The sequence below is a fragment of the Anolis carolinensis genome, unplaced genomic scaffold (assembly GCF_035594765.1).
Source record: "Anolis carolinensis isolate JA03-04 unplaced genomic scaffold, rAnoCar3.1.pri scaffold_8, whole genome shotgun sequence".
In the NCBI taxonomy this organism is placed as follows: Eukaryota; Metazoa; Chordata; class Lepidosauria; order Squamata; family Dactyloidae; genus Anolis; species Anolis carolinensis.
In genome coordinates this window covers 9,153,040-9,172,953 of record NW_026943819.1, presented here as the reverse complement: position 1 = coordinate 9,172,953, position 19,914 = coordinate 9,153,040, and the positions used below count along the sequence as shown (strand labels likewise).

Sequence of the window (19,914 nt, the reverse complement as noted above, 5' to 3'; positions counted from 1 at the left end):
AATTGCAATGGAAGGTAATTCTTCCAAGCAGGAAGCAGCCAAGCCTTGAAGCTGAAAGACCATTCAGTGCTAATCAAGGTGGCCAATTGCAATGGAAGGTAATTCTTCCAAGCAGGAAGCAGCCAAGCCTTGAAGCTGAAAGACCATTCAGGGCTAATCAAGGTGGCCAATTGCAATGGAAGGTAATTCTTCCAAGCAGGAAGCAGCCAAGTCTTGAAGCTGAAAGACCATTCAGTGCTAATCAAGGTGGCCAATTGCAATGGGAGGTATTCCTCCCATCAAAGGATTCTTCCAGGCAGGAAGCAGCCAATCTTTGAAACTACAAGGCCATTCAATGCTAATCAAGGTGGCCCATTGCAATGGGAGGTGTTCCTCCCCTCAAAGGATTCTTCCAAGCAGGAAGCAGCCAAGCCTTGAAGCTGAAAGACCATTCAGTGCTAATCAAGGTGGCCAATTGCAATGGAAGGTAATTCTTCCAAGCAGGAAGCAGCCAAGCCTTGAAGCTGAAAGACCATTCAGTGCTAATCAAGATGGCCAATTGCAATGGAAGGTAATTCTTCCAAGCAGGAAGCAGCCAAGCCTTGAAGCTGAAAGACCATTCAGTGCTAATCAAGGTGGCCAATTGCAATGGAAGGTAATTCTTCCAAGCAGGAAGCAGCCAAGCCTTGAAGCTGAAAGACCATTCAGGGCTAATCAAGGTGGCCAATTGCAATGGAAGGTAATTCTTCCAAGCAGGAAGCAGCCAAGCCTTGAAGCTGAAAGACCATTCAGTGCTAATCAAGGTGGCCAATTGCAATGGGAGGTATTCCTCCCATCAAAGGATTCTTCCAGGCAGGAAGCAGCCAATCTTTGAAACTACAAGGCCATTCAATGCTAATCAAGGTGGCCCATTGCAATGGGAGGTGTTCCACCCCTCAAAGGATTCTTCCAAGCAGGAAGCAGCCAAGCCTTGAAGCTGAAAGACCATTCAGTGCTAATCAAGGTGGCCAATTGCAATGGAAGGTAATTCTTCCAAGCAGGAAGCAGCCAAGCCTTGAAGCTGAAAGACCATTCAGTGCTAATCAAGATGGCCAATTGCAATGGAAGGTAATTCTTCCAAGCAGGAAGCAGCCAAGCCTTGAAGCTGAAAGACCATTCAGTGCTAATCAAGGTGGCCAATTGCAATGGGAGGTATTCCTCCCATCAAAAGATTCTTCCAGGCAGGAAGCAGCCAATCTTTGAAACTACAAGGCCGTTCAATGCTAATCAAGGTGATTAAACTGTAATTCACATTGGCTTCAAACAGACAAGAGTTCTTTCTCCCACCCTGGCCTGCTCTACAAAGGTGTCCTTCTGCCTTCCTTCTCCGGGGCTGCGGGGTCTGATTACCTGAGGTCTGGGCGGCCAGCCTGGCCTTCCTGGGGCCGCTGACCGAGTCATTGTGCTCGACCTCGTAGCCCGACGAGGACGCCTCCACGGCCAGCAGGAGCAGCAGGGCCAATGCCCCCGGTGCCTGGCGCATCCTCCGCGCTGAAGTTTGCCCTGAAGTTCCTTCCCGACCGGCGTCCCAGCAGCGGCGCCCCTTCTCCCTTCTCCCTTCCGTCCTCCGCCTGCCTCTGCCTCTCTCTCTCTCTCAGCCTTCACTCCCGGCAGGTGAGCGACCTGCCGCTTTTATCGCCTGCCCGGCTGCCCCTCCCTCGCGCCAGGCCCCTTCCCCGGCTCAGCCTCCAATCCGGACTCACCGCCGGCAGCCAATGGCAGGCGGCCCCCATTCAAGCACGCGCCTCGTCGGAAGAATTTTTTCCAGCCTATTAAAAGACCCAGCCAAGCATGCAGACGGGAAAGGACACAAAGCGGATTGGGGGGGGGGGGGGGGGAGTTTCGCTGTGAGTTTTCCGGGCTGTCTGGCCGTGTTCCAGGAAGCATTCTCTCCTGACGTTGCGCTCACATCTATGGCAAGCATCCCCAGATGTTAGGACAGGGATCCCCAAACTTTTTAAACAGGGGGCAGTTCACGATTCTTTGGACCGTTGGAGGGCCGGACTATAGTTGGCCACCGAGCAATAACAACAACAACAACAACAACAAAAGTGTTGGAAGAGACCCTTTGGGCCAGGGGTCCCCAAACTAAGGCCCGTGGGCCGGATGCGGCCCATCGAAGCCATTTATCCGGCCCCCATGGCACAAGGGCAGAAGGGGGTTGGACTAAATGACCCAAGGGGTCTCTTCTTCTCTTCCAATCCTCCTCCTCCTTATTATTATTATTAACATTGAGGCTGGGTGGCTATCTGTCCGGGGTGCTTTGCTTGTGCTTTCAGTGCACAAAGGCAGAAGGGGATTGGACTCAATGGCCGAAGGGGTCTCTTCCAACCCTCTTTATTATTATTATTATTATTATTATTATTATTATTATTATTATTATTATTAACATTGAGGCTGGGTGGCCATCTGTCAGGGGTGCTTTGCTTGTGCTTTCAGTGCACAAAGGCAGAAGGGGATTGGACTCAATGGCAGAAGGGGTCTCTTCCAACCCTCTTTATTATTATTATTATTATTATTATTATTATTATTATTATTATTATTAACATTGAGGCTGGGTGGCCATCTGTCAGGGGTGCTTTGCTTGTGCTTTCGGTGCACAAAGGCAGAAGGAGGGGATTGGACTCAATGGCCCAAACGGTCTCTTCCAACACTCTATTGTTGTTGTTGTTATTATTGCTCGGTGGCCAACTATAGTCCGGCCCTCCAACAGTCCGAAGAATCGTGAACCGGCCCCCTGTTTAAAAAGTTTGGGGACCCCTGCTTTGGGCCATTGAGTCCAATCCCCTTCTGCCTTTGTGCACCGAAAGCACAAGCAAAGCACCCCTGACAGATGGCCACCCAGCCTCAATGATAATAATAATAATAATAATAATAATAATAATAATAATAATAATAATAATAATAATAATAATAAAGAGGATTGGAAGAGACCCCTTGGACCATTTAGTCTAACCCCCTTCTGCCTTTGTGCATCAAAAGCACAAGCAAAGCACCCCTGACAGATGGCCACCCAGCCTCAATGTTAATAATAATAATAATAATGAGGAGGAGGAGGAGGAGGAGGATTGGAAGAGAAGAAGAGACCCCTTGGGTCATTTAGTCCAACCCCCTTCTGCCCTTGTGCCATGGGGGCCGGATAAATGGCTTCGATGGGCCGCATCCGGCCCCCGGGCCTTAGTTTGGGGACCCCTGGGTTAGGAGGTATGTTGGAAACAAGGCAAGTGGGGTTTATATATCTGTGGAAGAATCATAGAATAGTAGAGTTGGAAGAGACCTCATGGGCCATCCAGTCCAACCCCTTTCTGCCAAGAAGCAGGAAGTCGCATTCAAAGCACCCCCAACAGATGGCCATCCAGCCTCTACTTAAAAGCCTCCAAAGAAGGAGCCTCCACCACGGCCCGGGGCAGAGAGTTCCACTGTCGAACAGCCCTCACAGTGAGGAAGTTCTTCCTGATGTTCAGGTGGAATCTCCTTTCCTGTAGTTTGAAGCCATTGTTCCGTGTCCTAGTCTGCAGGGCAGCAGAAAACAAGCTTGCTCCCTCCTCCCTATGACTTCCCTTCACGTATTTGTACATGGCTATCATGTCTCCTCTCAGCCTTCTCTTCTGCAGGCTAAACATGCCCAGCAATTTAAACTGCTCCTCATAGGGATTGTTCTCCAGACCCTTGGTCATTTTAGTTGCCCTCCTCCCAGGAAGCATGACTTACCTGGATCTAGATGCTCTACCTGCATAAATAGAAGGTCCAGGTTGAGGGAAAGAACTCTTTATCTGTTGGAAGCAAGTGTGAATATTGCAATTGCCCACTTTAATTAGCATTGAATGGCCTTGCAGCTTCAAAGCCTGGCTGTTTCCTGCCTGTGAGAATCCTTTGTTCTTGAAGTGTTAGCTGGCCCTGATTGTTCCCTTTCTGGAAATCCACAAGCCATTGAAATCTTGTCTTGAAATCCACCTGGCATGCAGGAAGATACAATCCAAGCACTCTTTTTTTTAAAAAAGAAAAAAAGTCTTTATTAGTGCTTTTCTAGCATTGTGATACACAGACATAGTGACAATGAGACAGACAAGACTACATTTTGTATGATGACCAAACTGAAGTGGTGCCAACCCAAATGACATAAAAAAGGAGAGGGGAAGGGAGAGGGGAGGAGATAGTATTATTATAAAGATAAAATAATAATAATAATAATAATAATAATAATAATAATAATAATAATAATCAGTAAAAAAAAAGAGAGAGAGAAAGATTATATATATGTGTGTGTGTGTGTGTATAGATAGATAAATAGATAGATAGATAGATAGATATTTAAAAAATATAAGAATGGATTGCCTAAGATGTCCTATTAATGGATACACAAGGACGTTAATATATACAGTAGAGTCTCACTTATCCAACATAAACGTGCCAGCAGAATGTTGGATAAGCCAATATGTTGGATAATAAGGAGGTGTTAAGGAAAAGCCTATTAAACATCAAATTAGGTTATGATTTTACACATTAAGCACCAAAACATCATGTTATACAACAAATTTGACAGAAAAAGTAGTTCAATATGCAGTAATGCTATGTAGTAATTACTGTATTTATGAATTTAGCACCAAAATATTATGATGTATTGAAAACATTGACTACAAAAATGCGTTGGATAATCCAGAATGTTGGATAAGCGAGTCTTGGATAAGTGAGACTCTACTGTATCTGTGAAAGCATGGGAGAAAGCACTCTTGTCTGTTTGTGGAAAGTGTGAATGTTGCAGTCGACCACCTTGATTAGTATTGAAAGGCCTTGCAGCTTCAAAACCTGGCTGTTTCCTGCCTGAGGGAACCCTTTGTTGGGAGGTGTTAGCCAGCCCCGATTGTTTCCTATCTTGAAATCTACAAGCATGTGAAAAATTCAACAGAAAGGAGGAAACCATGAAAATGAACAGTGTTTAAAAACACCAGAATCAGGACAGTAAATAAAGAACAAAACCCTAAAAACAGGCGAATTTCAGGCACTTAACATTCAGGGCCAGCTAACACCTCCCAACAAAGGAATCCCCTAGACAGGAAGCAGCCAGACCTTAAAGCTAAAAGGTTATTCAATGCTAATCAAGGTAGTGAATTGAAACATTCACACTGGCTTCAAACAGACAAAAGAGTTCTTTCTCCCACCCTAGACATCATCCCACGGATATATAAACCCCACTTGCCTAGTTTTCAACAGACCTCACAACCTCGGAGGATGTCTGCCATAGATGTGGGTGAAACGTCAGGAGAGAATGCTTCTGGAACATGCCCAGACAGCCCGGAAAACTCACAGCAACCCAGTAATTCCGGCCATGAAAGCCTTCGATACAACTCCGGGGATTCCATAGCATTGAACCATGGGAGTTCAACCTGGATCGAACAGCATTAATTCCTCAATGTAGATGCACACTTAATAATTATTAATAGCATGGTATTATTCTATTTATAACAACAGTTAAGTGTTTAATAAGGTACTGCTCAATTAATAATAATTATGAATTAATACTTTATTATTCCTAATGCTTTGATTATTAATAATACATTATTATTATTATTATTAGTAGTAGTAGTAGTAGTAGTAGTATTAATGTGTGATGTTATCTTTTGGTATAAAAGATAGAAGTGTGTGTGAGAGAGAACCATAATTGAATTTTCATGTTTAGACTTGGGCCCCATCTCTCAAGCTATCTCACTGTGTACGTTATGCAAATTCAGGCATTTTATCAGATTGTGAAAAGGCTATATTTGCATAATGTACATAGTGAGAAAGCCTGGGAGGTTGGACTCAAGTCCCAACACGAAATCTCAGTTATGGCTCATATATATCTTATACACCTGAAGGCAATGTTATATAGTGTTTGGGAATAATTTTGTGCATGGAACAAAAGGTGCACCTACACAGATTAGTGCCATCTGGCCCCATTTGAACTGCCATGGCTCAGTGCTATGGAGTCCTGGGAGTTGTAGTTTGACGAGGTCTTTAGCCTTCTCTGCCCAAGAAGAGCTGGTTCCTCAACAACAACTAGTCCTGATATTCCTGAGCTTCGAACCATGGTAGTTAAATTGGTGCCAAACCACATTAATCCTACAAGGAGTCTGCACGTGGAATGACTTGGGCCCCTTCTACACTGCCATATAATCCAGATTATCAAAGGGATCCTACATGCCATAGATTTTTTATTTTTTTTCGTGTCAAGAGCAACCTGAGTTGCTTCTGGGGTGAGAGAATTGGCCGTCTGCAAGGACGTTGCCCAGGGTACGCCCGGATGTTTTTGATGTTTTTACCATCCTTGTGGGAGGCTTCTCTCATGTCCCCGCATGGAGCTGGAGCTGATAGAGGGAGCTCACCCGCACTCTCCCTGAGTGGGATTCGAACCTGGCAGCCTTCAGGTCAGCAACCCAACCTTCAAGTCACAAGGCTTTAATCCACTAGGCCACGGGGGCTCCATGCCATAGATGAGAGGTCCTTTTTACAGTCGTATAAAATCCAAATTATCTGCTTTGAACTGGATTACTTGAACTGGATCATATGGCAGTGTAGACTCATATAATCCAGTTCAAAGCATATAATGTCAATTATTTGATGTGATTATCTGGATTATATGGCAGTGTAGAAGGGGCCCAAAGGCTATTCTTCCTCCACTATGTAGTAAAGTTCCCTTGTTGATCGCAAAGAATAATAATAATAATAATAATAATAATAATAATAATAATAATAATAATAACGTTGATCATCTCCCCAGCTGCTGTAAGAAAATTGCACAGACAGAATACAAACACAGGCACAACTACGTGGCCCAAATGATTCATTGGAACTTATGCCTCAAGTACCACCTCCCAGCAGCAAAGAACTGGTGGGATCACAAACCTGCAAAAGTATTGGAAAATGAACATGCAAAGATACTGTGGGACTTCCGAATCCAGACTGACAAAGTTCTGGAACACAACACACCAGACATCACAGTTGTGGAAAAGAAAAAGGTTTGGATCATTGATGTTGCCATCCCAGGTGACAGTCGCATTGACGAAAAACAACAGGAAAAACTGAGCCGCTATCAGGACCTCAAGATTGAACTTCAAAGACTCTGGCAGAAACCAGTGCAGGTGGTCCTGGTGGTGATGGGCACACTGGGTGCCGTGCTAAAAGATCTCAGCCGGCATTTGGAAACAATAGACATTGACAAAATTACGATCTGCCAACTGCAAAAGGCCACCCTGCTGGGATCTGCGTGCATCATCCGAAAATACATCACACAGTCCTAGACACTTGGGAAGTGTTCGACTTGTGATTTTGTGATATGAAATCCAGCATGTCTATCTTGTTTGCTGTGTCATAATAAAATAATAATAACGTTATTTTTATATCCCGCTTCCATCTCCCCACGGGGACTCGGAGCGGCTAACATGGGGCCAAGTCCAAATATCCACAATACACAAAATAACGTAAAATACATTCACAATTATAGACTAGATTAAACTAGCATTTTGACAACAATATAATGATGGATTAAGAAGCCTAATGTCACACTTGCACTGCAAAAGGAATGCTGCTCTTCAACTGCAATGCAACATTGTGATATTTTTTGCAGCAAAACAAATTACAAGCAAGTGGTTGTTTTCAAATTCTGGAATTACGTATGAAACATCAGTTGCCATTCCACAGGAAATGTATGTACCATATATACTCGAGTATAAGCCGACCCGAATATAAGCCGAGGCACCTAATTTTACCACAAAAAACTGGGAAAACATTGACTCAAGTATAAGCCGAGGCTGGTAAATTTCAGAAATAAAAATAGATACCACTAAAATTACATTAATTGAGGCATTTACATAAAGCTCTAATTTAAGATAAGACTGTCCAACTCCGATCAAATCATTATTCTCATCATCTACAATGTAAATGTGCTTATGTATCCTTTTAATAATAATAGAGTAAAATAATACAATAGAGTCTTACTTATCCAACATAAACGGGCCGGCAGAACGTTGGATAAGCGAATATGTTGGATAATAAGGAGAGATTAAGGAGAAGCCTATTAAACATCAAATTGGGTTATGATTTTACAAATTAAGCACCAAAACATCATGTTATACAACAAATTTGACAATATGCAGTAATGCTACGTTGTAATCACTGTATTCACGAATTTAGCACCAAAATATCACGATGTATTGAAAACATTGACTACAAAAATGCGTTGGATAATCCAGAACGTTGGATAAGTGAATGTTGGATAAGTGAGACTCTACTGTACATGTAATAATAATAATAATAATAATTATTATTATTATTATTATTATTATTATTACAGGAAAATAATACATTTAATAATAGAGTACAATAATAAATGCAATAATAATAAGATCAGAGTGAAATAATAAATGTATTAATGTGCACGCAAGCTTTTAATGAATGAGAATATGGATTTTACATGACCTGTACGAAGACTTGAGGATTCTGGATGAATGGATTTTAATCTTGGACATTCTTAAAATTTTATATAGTGATTTTATTTTGTAATGGTATCTGTTTTATATGAACTGTTGTTTTGTAGATTGTTTTATATGAATTGTTGTTTTTACGTTGTTTTTAGGCATTGAGTTTTTGCCTATTTACTGTAAGCCGCTTTGAGTCTCCTCGGAGAGAAAGGCGGGGTAAAAGTGATGTAAATAAATAAATAATAAGAATAGAGTAAAATTAATGTAATAGTAGCAACAATAATAGAGAAAAATAATAAATGTAATAATAGTAATAATAAGAGAGGAAAATAATAAATGTACCATATATTCTCGAGTATAAGCTGACCCAAATATAAACCAACCAGGACCCTCACCCGAGTATAAGCCAAAGGGGGCTTTTTCAGTCTTAAAAAAAGGGCTGAAAAACTAGGCTTATACTCGAGTATATACAGTATATATTCGTGAAAACAATATGACATGGGGGACAGATTACGTTGTAGATTGAATGCGATTTGACACCACTTGAACTGGTACGGCTCAATGCTACAGAATCATGGGAGATACAGTTTTCCAAGGCCTTTAACCTTCTCTGCCAAAGAGTGTCAAACTATAATGCCCAGGATTTGCTAGATGAAAGTGTGTCTCCTGCTGCATTTCAAGGGAGAGCCTGATGCAATAAGCTGCTACTCTTGATTCTGATTTTGTTCCCATGGTAATGGCAGTGTCATAGACTTGGGGCTCGATGGGCAGTGAAATCAAAATAATTTAACAGAGAAATTATTCACAATGCACCTTGTGTGTGTGTGTGTGTCAGTAGCATTTCATCTTGCACTTGCCGTTTTGATTTATTAGTTCTGAGGTCCAAAACAGTAGCCTTTTCAAAAAGTTGCATCCATTTGGGAGAGCCCAACTCGTCCTTGATGGCTCATTTGCATTGGAAAGCATCGGCTCCACATATCATTAACAGCTGTGAAATTGGTGTCATTCTTAAAGGTTAAAATAAAAACCCAGCTTCTCGGCTGAGCTGCCAAACATTTCTGCAGACAGAGCTCTGGTCAGAAGGCTCCGAAGCAGAAATATCCCTTCGTCCTTCCTTCCCTGTCATGCATGGAAGTGGATAGGCAGAACTGAACAAATACTATTGCTAGCTATTATTACTGTATTAATATTATTGACACAGCAACATAGTCTGACACAGCAAACAAGATAGATATGCTGGATTTTGTATCAGAAAATCACAAGTCGAACACTTCCCATGTGTCTAGGACTGTGTGATATATTTTCAGATGATGCGCGCAGATCCCTGTAGGGTGGCCTTTTGCAGTTGGCCAATCGTAATTTTGTCAATGTCTATTATTTCGAAATGCCAGCTGAGATCTTTTGGCACGGCACCCAGTGTGCCCATCACCACCGGGACCACCTGCACTGGTTTCTGCCAGAGTCTTTGAAGTTCAGTCTTGAGGTCCTGATAGCGGCTGAGTTTTTCCTGTTGTTTTTCACCAATTCAACTGTCACCTGGGATGGCAACATCAATGATCCAAACCTTTTTCTTTTCCACAACTGTGATGTCTGGTGTGTTGTGTTCCAAAACTTTGTCAGTCTGGATTCAGAAGTCCCACAGTATCTTTGCGTGCTCATTCTCCAATACTTTTTGCAGGTTTGTGATCCCACCAGTTCTTTGCTGCTGGGAGGTGGTACTTGAGGCATCAGTTCCAATGAATCATTTGGGCCACATGGTTGTGCCTCTGTTTGTAGTCTGTCTGTGCAATTTTCTTACAGCAGCTGAGGATATGCTCAATGGTTTCGTCGGTTTCCTTGCACAGTCTGCATTTTGGGTAATCTGCTGATTTTTTTATCTTGGCCTTAATTGCATTATGTTCTGATGTCTTACTCCTGGGCTGCAAGAATCAGACCTTCTGTCTCCTTCTTCAGTGTCCCTTTTGTGAGCCAGAGCCAGGTCTTCTCCTTATCAGCTTTTCCTTCAATTTTGTCAAGGAACTTTCCATGCAATGACAAAATCACAATCTGCCAGCTGCAAAAGGCCACCCCACTGGGCTCTGCACACATCATCCGAAAATACATCACACAGTCCTAGACACTTGGGAAGTGTTCGACTTGTGATTTTGTGATACGAAATCCAGCATGTCTATCTTGTTTGCTGTGTCATACAATATAATAATAATAATAATAATAATAATAATAATAATAATAATAATAATAATACATCACACAGTCCTAAATGCTTGGGAAGTGTTCGACTTGTGATTGTGTGATACGAAATCCAGCATGTCTATCTTGTTTGCTGTGTCATACAATATAATAGTAATAATAATAATAATAATAATAATAATAATAATAATACATCACACAGTCCTAAATGCTTGGGAAGTGTTCGACTTGTGATTGTGTGATACGAAATCCAGCATGTCTATCTTGTTTGCTGTGTCATACAATATAATAATAATAATAATAATAATAATAATAATAATAATAATAATAATAACAAATCACATAGTCCTAAATGCTTGGGAAGTGTTCGACTTGTAATTTTGTGATACGAAATCCAGCATGTCTATCTTGTTTGCTGTGTCATACAATATAATAATAATAATAATAATAATAATAATAATAATAATAATAATAACAACAACAAATCACATAGTCCTAAATGCTTGGGAAGTGTTCGACTTGTAATTTTGTGATACGAAATCCAGCATATCTATCTTGTTTGCTGTGTCATAATAAAATGATAATAATAATAATAATAATAATAATAATAATAATAATAATAATCGTAATAATAATAATTCAGCCATGGTCGTCCAAGTGGTGTCAAACTGCATTAATTCATCATTAATATACCTCTAGGAATCTCTATTTTCTCCAGAGTTTCCATCTGGCAGTGTTCCCATCTGTTGCACATTTAACCGGTTTTCAAATTGAAATGTTATGAGCACATCATCAAATGCATGGCTGAAATCCAGATAAATGACATCCTCCGCATCCCCACCATTGACTAAACTAGTGAAAAGAGATACAAGCTTGGCAAGATTGGCTCTCCACCAACCCGGGCCGGCTCCTAGGGATGAAGGGCAGAGGCTTTGGGAGAAATATTATCCTGAAGCTATGACAGGGCAGTAGCCTCCTCCAGCAAATCAGCTGGCCAACGCTATCTATATTTGGCCCTGCAAGGGAAGTACTCTTGAGAAAGGGATTGGAGCAGGAAGGGCTAAAGGTCACCATCCTAGGGTTTGGCCGGAGCTGCATTAGAGCCATGGCATGCGGAAGATTTCTCCCAGAAGACAGCTGCTGAATAAGGTCCCACATTATAGTTCATATACAATCAATGGAATGCAGTGACCCTGGGTTGGAACTATCGAGGAAGGACAGAGTTATTTGAGGTAGCTCAGGCATATATCTCAATATGTTGAGGCAAAAGAAGAATACATTCAGAGCGGAAGAAATATAATTTTCCGCAAGATGAATGCTTATCTGTTCCTCCTATATTTCTTTCTACTGTTTTGTTTTCTTGATGTCCTAAGAGCCAGGTTTGGCAAATTTCTCTATTCTATGTTCCATAATGGATAAAGGTCCAGTAATTCCACCCCCTTTTGCAACTAGGTCCCCTTCTACGCTGCCATATAATCCAGATGATCAAATCAGATACCGTATACACTCAAGTATAAGCCGACCCGAATATAGGACAAGGCACCTAATTTTACCACAAAAAAACTGGGAAAACATTGACTCCAGTATAAGCCGAGGGTGGTAAATTTCAGAAATAAAAATACATACAGTAGAGTCTCACTTATCCAAAATAAACGGGCCGGCAGAATGTTGGATAAGCGAATATGTTGCATAATAAGGAGACATTAAGGAAAAGCCTATTACAAATCAAATTGTTATGATTTGACAAATTAAGCACCAAAGCATCATGTTATACAACAAATTTGTATTTTTATAATAGCCCCCATTTCGAGATGTTGCCAATGCTATTTTGCACTTTATTGTCCATTTCTACCGGCACATTCTGTCCTGGATTTTATGAATTAATTTCCTGTTTTAATATTGTACGTTTTTCGTATGCTTCTTGCCGATTTTAACGATTGTTTTATTGCTATTGATATTTTACTGGTATAATTGTTTTATAGTCGTGTTACTGATATTGATTGTTTTATCGGGCTAGGCCCCATGTAAGCTGCTCCGAGTCCCTTTGGGGAGATGGGGCGGGGTATAAAAATAAAGTTATTATTATTATTATTATTATTATTATTATTATTATTATTATTATTATTATAATTTGACAGAAAAAGTAGTTCAATACGCAGTAATCCTACGTAGTAATTACTGTATTAACGAATTTAGCACCAAAATATCACGATGTATTGAAAACATTGCCTTTGTTCTGATGTCTTGCTCCTGGGCTGCAAGGATCAGGCCTACTGTCTCCTTCTTCAGTGTCCCAGTGTCAGGTCTTCTCCTTATCAGTTTTTCCTTCAATTTTGTCAAGAAACTTTCCATGCAATGTTTTGTTGTGCCAGCTGTCAGCTCTAGTTTGTAGTGCGGTTTTCTTGTACTGATTCTTTGTTTGCTGTGCTTTGAGGAGTTTCTGATTTTTGACTTCAATCAAAGCAGGTTCTTCACTTTGCTTTACATATTCTACCAGGGCAGCATTATTATTTTATTATGACACAACAAAACAAGATAGATATGCTGATAGATATATGATAGATTTCGTATCACAAAATCACAAGTCGAACACTTCCCAAGTGTCTAGGACTGTGTGATGTATTATTATTATTATTATTATTATTATTATTATTATTATTATTATTATCATCATTATTTTACTATGACACAGCAAACAAGATAGATATGCGCATTATTATTATTATTATTATTATTATTATTATTATTATTATTATTATTATTATTTGAACTCGACTATATGAGGCTACACTGCCATATAATCCAGTTGAAAGCCAATAATCTAGGATCAGAAACTGGATTACATGGCAGTTTAGATGAGGTTTGAGACATTCAATTGCCATGAATCTAACATGCTGGCTATCCATGTTTTTTGCAAGATGGTTTTTGTGAATAGATAATGCAGTTTGAACCACAGTACATTGAAATGAATTACTGTATATGACAATGTAGATCCAGCTACAATTCCCAACGTATATGCTTCCCCCTTTGTCCTTGGTACAAATTCTCAAGGCCTGGAAAGATTTCACCAGAGGCAAAGGCTGCAGCAATTTGAAGCTTCATCGCCGGTGATATTTAATACTCTGATTGAACAAAGGCCTGAGAGGCACACAGCCTTGGCCTGCTGGAGTGGAGGATTATATGACCCCCCCCCCCCCTCCCCAATCCACCCAAAACTTTTTCCATGACTTTCTAGCCAATGAGCTGGAAACGGCTCCACTTCCGAGCGGCAGTCAAAGTGCTTTCAAGTTTATGACAATGGCCCTGGAATCTCGGATTTCCTTTACTTTCTTCAGTTGGTAGACTTCTCTGTGAGTTTGCGAGACAGGCCAGCCAGCGTTTGAAAAGTGGAGACAATTGTTCTATCATGATTGTTGTAATCAGAGACCTTAATGGGCTAATGAATATCTCATCCTGAAAGAAAGAAAAAAGATTAGTGAGCTTTGAAAGGCTTTTTTGCCAGCATCAAGACAGGAAGCCACTTAATTCTCAACCATCTCATTATCTCTCTTGTTTTACTGAAACAAGAAGTTTTCTTTTAAAAAAGAAGTTTTTTAAAGAAGTTACTGAAGTTACTGAAGTTTTCTTTTAAAAAAAATCCAAAAAACATTATCCATGGATATTAACGTGGGAATATTATAGATTGTTTGCACAGAAACAAACTCCTCGTGAAGTCACTGCTAAATCAATGTGTTGTCGAAGGCTTTCATGGCCAGAATCACTGAGTTGCTGTGAGTTTTCCGGACTGTATGGCCATGTTCCAGAAGCATTTTCTCCTGACATTTTGCCCACATCTATGGCAGGCATCCTCAGAGGTTGTGAGGTCTGTTGGAAACTAGGCGAGTGGGGTTTATATATCTGTGGAATAATGTCCAGGGTGGGAGGAAGAACTCTTGTCTGTTTGAGGCAAGTGTGGATATTGCAATTGGCCACCTTGATTAGCATTGAATGGCCTTGCAGCTTCAGAGCCTGGCTGCTTCCTGCCTGGGGGAAAACTTTGTTGGGAGGTGTTAACTGGCCCTGACTGTTTCCTGCCTGGAATTCCCCTGTTTTCTGAGTGCTGCTCTTTATTTAGTGTCCTGATTTTAAAGTTTTTTTAGTACTGAAAGCCAGATTTTGTCCATTTTAATGGTTTCCTGGTTGAAATTGTCCACAAGCTTGTGGATTTCAATGGCTTCTCTATGTAGTCTTGTAGGGACCATAAGCCAGAAAATAGTAAACTTTTGCCTAACATAGCTTTGCCTCTGCATATATCATATAGCCTTTATATAGACAATATAAGCACTTTGTATGAACCAAAGTAGTACAGTAGAGTCTCACTTATCCAACATGAATGGGCTGGCGGAATGTTGGATGAGCGAATATGTTGGATAATAAGGAGAGATTAAGGAAAAGCCTATTAAACATTAAAATAGGTTATGATTTTACAAATTAAGCACCAAAACATCATGTTATACAACAAATTTGACAGAAAAAGTAGTTAATTACACATTAATGCTATGTAGTAATTACTGTATTTACAAATTTAGCACCAAAATATCATGATATATTGAAAACATTGACTACAAAAATGCATTGAATAATCTAGAACGTTGGATTAGTGAGTGTTGGATAAGTGAGACTCTACTGTATGTGCAACACAGGGCCTGTGCTCCTCCCTTCTTGGGGGCTGGTGCCTTTCTCCAGGAAGTTCCAAAGGGAGAAGAAAGCTCAGAGTAAACAAGTTAGGTCATTGGAATCACTTGTGCCAAAGTAGGTGTGGAAGGTGAGGAAGACCCTCAGCCATTGGTCAATTTTAGATAAGCTGAGATATAAAATTCTTTGTGCAATGGCTATTTGCATGGTACGGACCCACAAATTGGGTACCTATGGCTGTTTTGACTTATCATCAGCTGTGATAATAATAAAAGGCTTGTTTTATTGCTCTCCTGGAATTCTCTCCTTTACTTCCCCTCCGGGCTAGTCTCCAACAGTCTGACATGGTGGTTGTTACGAGTGGTCCAGCATTTCTGTGTTCTCAAATAATATGCTGTGTCCTGGTTGGTTCATCAAGTGCTCTGCTATGGCTGACTTCTCTGGTTGAATTAGTCTTCAGTGCCTTTCATGTTCCTTGATTCGTGTCTGGGCAATGCTGCTGCATTTGGTGGTCCCTATGTAGTCTTGTCCATAGCTGCATGATATACAGTAGACTCCTGCAGAGGTGGGAGGATCCCTCTTGTCCTTTGCTAAATCACCCCAACAAAGGATTTTGGGATATTGTGGGTTATATGGCTGTGTGGAAGGGCCCACTGACTTTAATGGAGTTCCACTTAGCATCTCTTCCCAGGCTACAACGGTGAGAAACCAATGCAAGCTTTTCCCGTCTCAAGTCCTCAGCACAGGACTGACTTTCAGAGGCGGAAAGGAATAAGCTTTGGATTTTGGAAGCCAAATCACCCCTGTGACTCTGATGTGGCCCGGAGCTATTTAGGGAATCAGATTAACACAAAAGTCTTTATGAGCCATCAGCTATATAACTCTGGGGGAGTGAATCAGCAGACCGATCGCCCGGAGGCCAGTTCTTAATTGAAAAGGGAGCGAGGAAATGGATGCAGGGTTGGATCCAACAATGAAATAGCCTGGAAAAAAGTTTTGCACTGTTTGAACCCAGGGAGGCTGGGAAGTGAACTTTGTTCTTGTCCATCCCATTCGTCTTCTTCCAGTTCTATTGCTACTATTGCTTTAGTGTTACTATCACTATTATTGTTGTTATTCTCGTTGTTACAGGTTGTGTATCTCTTAACCTGGAGAGCTGAAATTCGCCCATGCCTGCCCTACAGGTTACCTATAAGCACTGTTTTAGCGGGGGGGGGGGGGGGGGAGGGGTTCAACACCCCCCCTCCCAAAAGTTTTAGGTTTTTTAAAAAATGGTTTACTCATGAATTTTAACTGATTAACCAAATCCCCATGAGTGTCCACTGAAGCTAATTTGTTTTAAGTGTCCACGGAAGTTTCTTGATGGAGCCTGATTTATAAATTATTTTTGTGTTATGTAACTACTCTTCATGATTCGCTAAATAAAAGTTTCAACCCCCCCCCCCCCCCATTTTTTTCTGGCTATGGCCCTGCCTACAAAATTGCACAACCTGCCATTTAGGACATCAAGATCATTTGGTGGGCGGCTACTCCATCCAACCAGAACCCAACTGGTGACTGTCACCAGAGGATCCCTATTTCATCAGCCACCTCACGACAGTGGATTGACCTGCCAGGGGAGATCTGACAGCTAAATGAGGTATCGGAAATTAAAATGCAGTTGAAGACTCATCTCTTGCTACCCAGCCAACTTTCTAATATGAATTTTGATTTACATTCTATTGCCGGTGACTGTCACCAGAGGATCCCTACTTCATCAGCCACCCCACGACTGTGGAATGACCTGCCGGGTGAATTCAGACAGCTAAATGAGGTGTCGGAATTTAAAATGCAATTGAAGACTCATCTCTTCCTACCCAGCCAACTTTCTAGTATGAGTTTTGATTTACATTCTCTTGCCAGTGACTGTCACCAGAGGATCCCTATTTCATCAGCCACCCCATAACTGTGGAATGACCCGCTGGGGAGCTCCGACAGCTAAATGAGGTGTTGGAATTTAAAATGCAGTTGAAGACTCATCTCTTGCTACCCAGCCAACTTTCTAATATGAATTTTGATTTACATTCTATTGCCGGTGACTGTCACCAGAGGATCCCTACTTCATCAGCCACCCCACGACTGTGGAATGACCCACTGGGCCATTCTATTGCCATTGTATGCCAATTTTGTATCTGTGATTGTTGTATATATGTATATGTGTGTGTGTATTATATACACACACACACCTATATATACACACACATACATAAACACACAGAAACTTTGTATGTGTGTTTATCTACATAATTGATTGTATTTTAATGTTGATTTTTTTAATTTGTTGTACTCCTTGGGCATCAGGAGAGGTGTGCAATACATAAAATATGTTATGAGCATGATGATATGTGGGCACAAACACTTCACTGTACAATCTGCAAAACAGGTAAATGGGCTGTAAATTTTTAAGGTTCTCTCTGGTGTTCACCTCACCTTTAACTCTCAGATCAACTTGGTGCCACAATGTAAAAGTGCTATTCTCATTTTGGGCAGCGAGAAGTTGTGGAAGAGAAGAATGCAGAAAGGGCCACGTTGCATCTTGCAAGCAGCCAAGTGGGCTTATATGGGGCCAAGAATCCTCAAGGCTGCCATCAAAATGACCCCAGGCTTAGTATCCAACTAGCAGGAGTAGGCATTGGGGGATTAGAAGGTGGAGAAGTAGAGCCTAGCTGTCTGGCTTTGTAAGGCCGAGGGATCAGCTGTTCTTTGTAAGCACCTCTGCGGCAAGCCACATGATATAAAATGATAGGGCACACGGACACTATAGAATAATATACAGCTTTACACCACTTTAACTACTTTTTCGCATCAGGAATGACCTGAGAAACTGCAACTTGCTTCTGGTGCGAGAGAATTGGCCATCTGCAAAAACATTGCCCAGGGGATGCCCAGATGTTTTGATGTTTTTACCATCCTTGTGGGAGGCTTCTGTCATGTCCCCGCATGGAGCTGGGGCTGATAGAGGGAGCTCATCCATGCTCTCCTCGGGATGGATTCAAATCTGGCAGCCTTCAGGTCAGCAACCCAACCTTCAAGTCACAAGGCATTCACCCACTATGCCACTGGGAGCTCTTTAAACTACTTAAGCTACTCCTTATGGTATGGGATCTTGAGAGTTGTAGTTCTACCAGCTTTTTTCCTCCTCTCCCAAAGAGTGTGGGTGCTACAGCACCTACAACTCCCATTATTCCTTAGCACTCAAAGTGGCGTCAAGCTGAATTAATTCTACAGTGTAGATGCACCCATAGAATCCTAGAGTTAGGCAAGCCACACAGGCCATCCAGTCTGCCTATTTGTTATTTATACATCTTTATTGCAGCTAATGCAAAAGAAAGAAAAAGAAGGAAAAGTGGGCAGGGCTTCAATTGAATTCAGTCCATGCATGCAACCATAAATCCAGCTCCTTCTAATTTTGTACTGCCCAAGAGTTTTCCAAAACTGCATGGAAACATTTGACACTTAAAAAATAGAAAAGGGGCCGAAAGCTGTTTGGAACTGTGGTCGGTACCGATAGTGTGTTTGGAGATATTTATATTTCTTTTTCCTTCCCAGGAATTCTTCTAGTCATCTGGATGCTTTAAAGAGACATCTGAGGGTTGGAATCCAAGACTGCATAGCAAAGAGGGCAGGTATTTTTACTGACAAGGCACCCATTTTCTTAGCACATCCACAATTCAAGAATGTTAACTGCTGTGGCTCTTGGAACTTGTAGTTTTACAAGGTCTTTAGCCTTCTCTGCCAAAGAGTGCTGCTGGCTTACCAACCTGCAATCCTCAGCACTCCATAACACTGAGTAAGGTCAGCTGAAGTGCCGTCAAACTGCATTAAATCTACAATGTAGATGCATCCTTAAAGAGGAGTCTAGTCTATGGGGCCAGGCTGTGGAGCAGCTGGCTAGTAACCAGCTGCAATAAATCACTACTGACTGAGAGGTCATGGGTTCGAAGCCCGGGTCGGGTTAAGCCCCTGACCATTAAATAGCCCGGCTTGCTGTTGACTTATGCAAGCCCGAAAGACAGTTGCATCTGTCAATTAGGGAAATTTAGGTACGCTTTATGCGGGAGGCTAATTTAACTAATTTACAACATCATAAAACTGCCAGCAAAACACGAGGAAAGGAATGAGGAAGTACAGCCATTAGTGGACAGTGAAGCAACAGCTCCCCCTGTGGCCGGAATCGTGAAGCTGGAAAAAATGTTAAATGCCTCTGTGTCTGTCTATATATGTTGTTTGTCTGTTGGTATTGAATGTTTGCCATATATGTGTTCATTGTAATCCACCCTGAGTCCCCTTTGGGGTGAGAAGGGCGGAATATAAATACTGTAAATAAATAAATAAATAAATAAATAAATATGGAGGATGACTCGGATCTAGAGTCTGCCATGGTTGAGATGCCTTCAACACTTTTTCCAGACATTAAAAAAGTATATTATTCAAGTAAATCCTATTCTAGTTCCAGAAAATGTCATATCCTGTCCAGATGTATAATTTAATATATGAGTTGCTACATTTATTTATTCCCTTTCTCCAGGGAGCTACA

The 19,914-nt window shown here is 41.3% G+C and overlaps 1 protein-coding gene across 2 annotated transcripts in view; it reads right to left on the bottom strand.

Moving 5' to 3' along the window:
* stc1 (stanniocalcin 1) overlaps positions 1-1,658 on the bottom strand; it is a 42,224-nt gene extending 40,566 nt beyond the window's left edge. Inside the window, exon 1 of one of the 2 annotated variants that reach the window (XM_062960945.1) lies at positions 1,369-1,658. In XM_062960945.1, the coding sequence (XP_062817015.1) occupies positions 1,369-1,501 (133 nt within the window). In that variant the 5' untranslated portion in view covers positions 1,502-1,658. The remainder of the gene's footprint in view (positions 1-1,368) is intronic. The other variant, XM_062960944.1, reaches the window with a different exon arrangement.
* Positions 1,659-19,914: the final 18,256 nt, after the last annotated feature.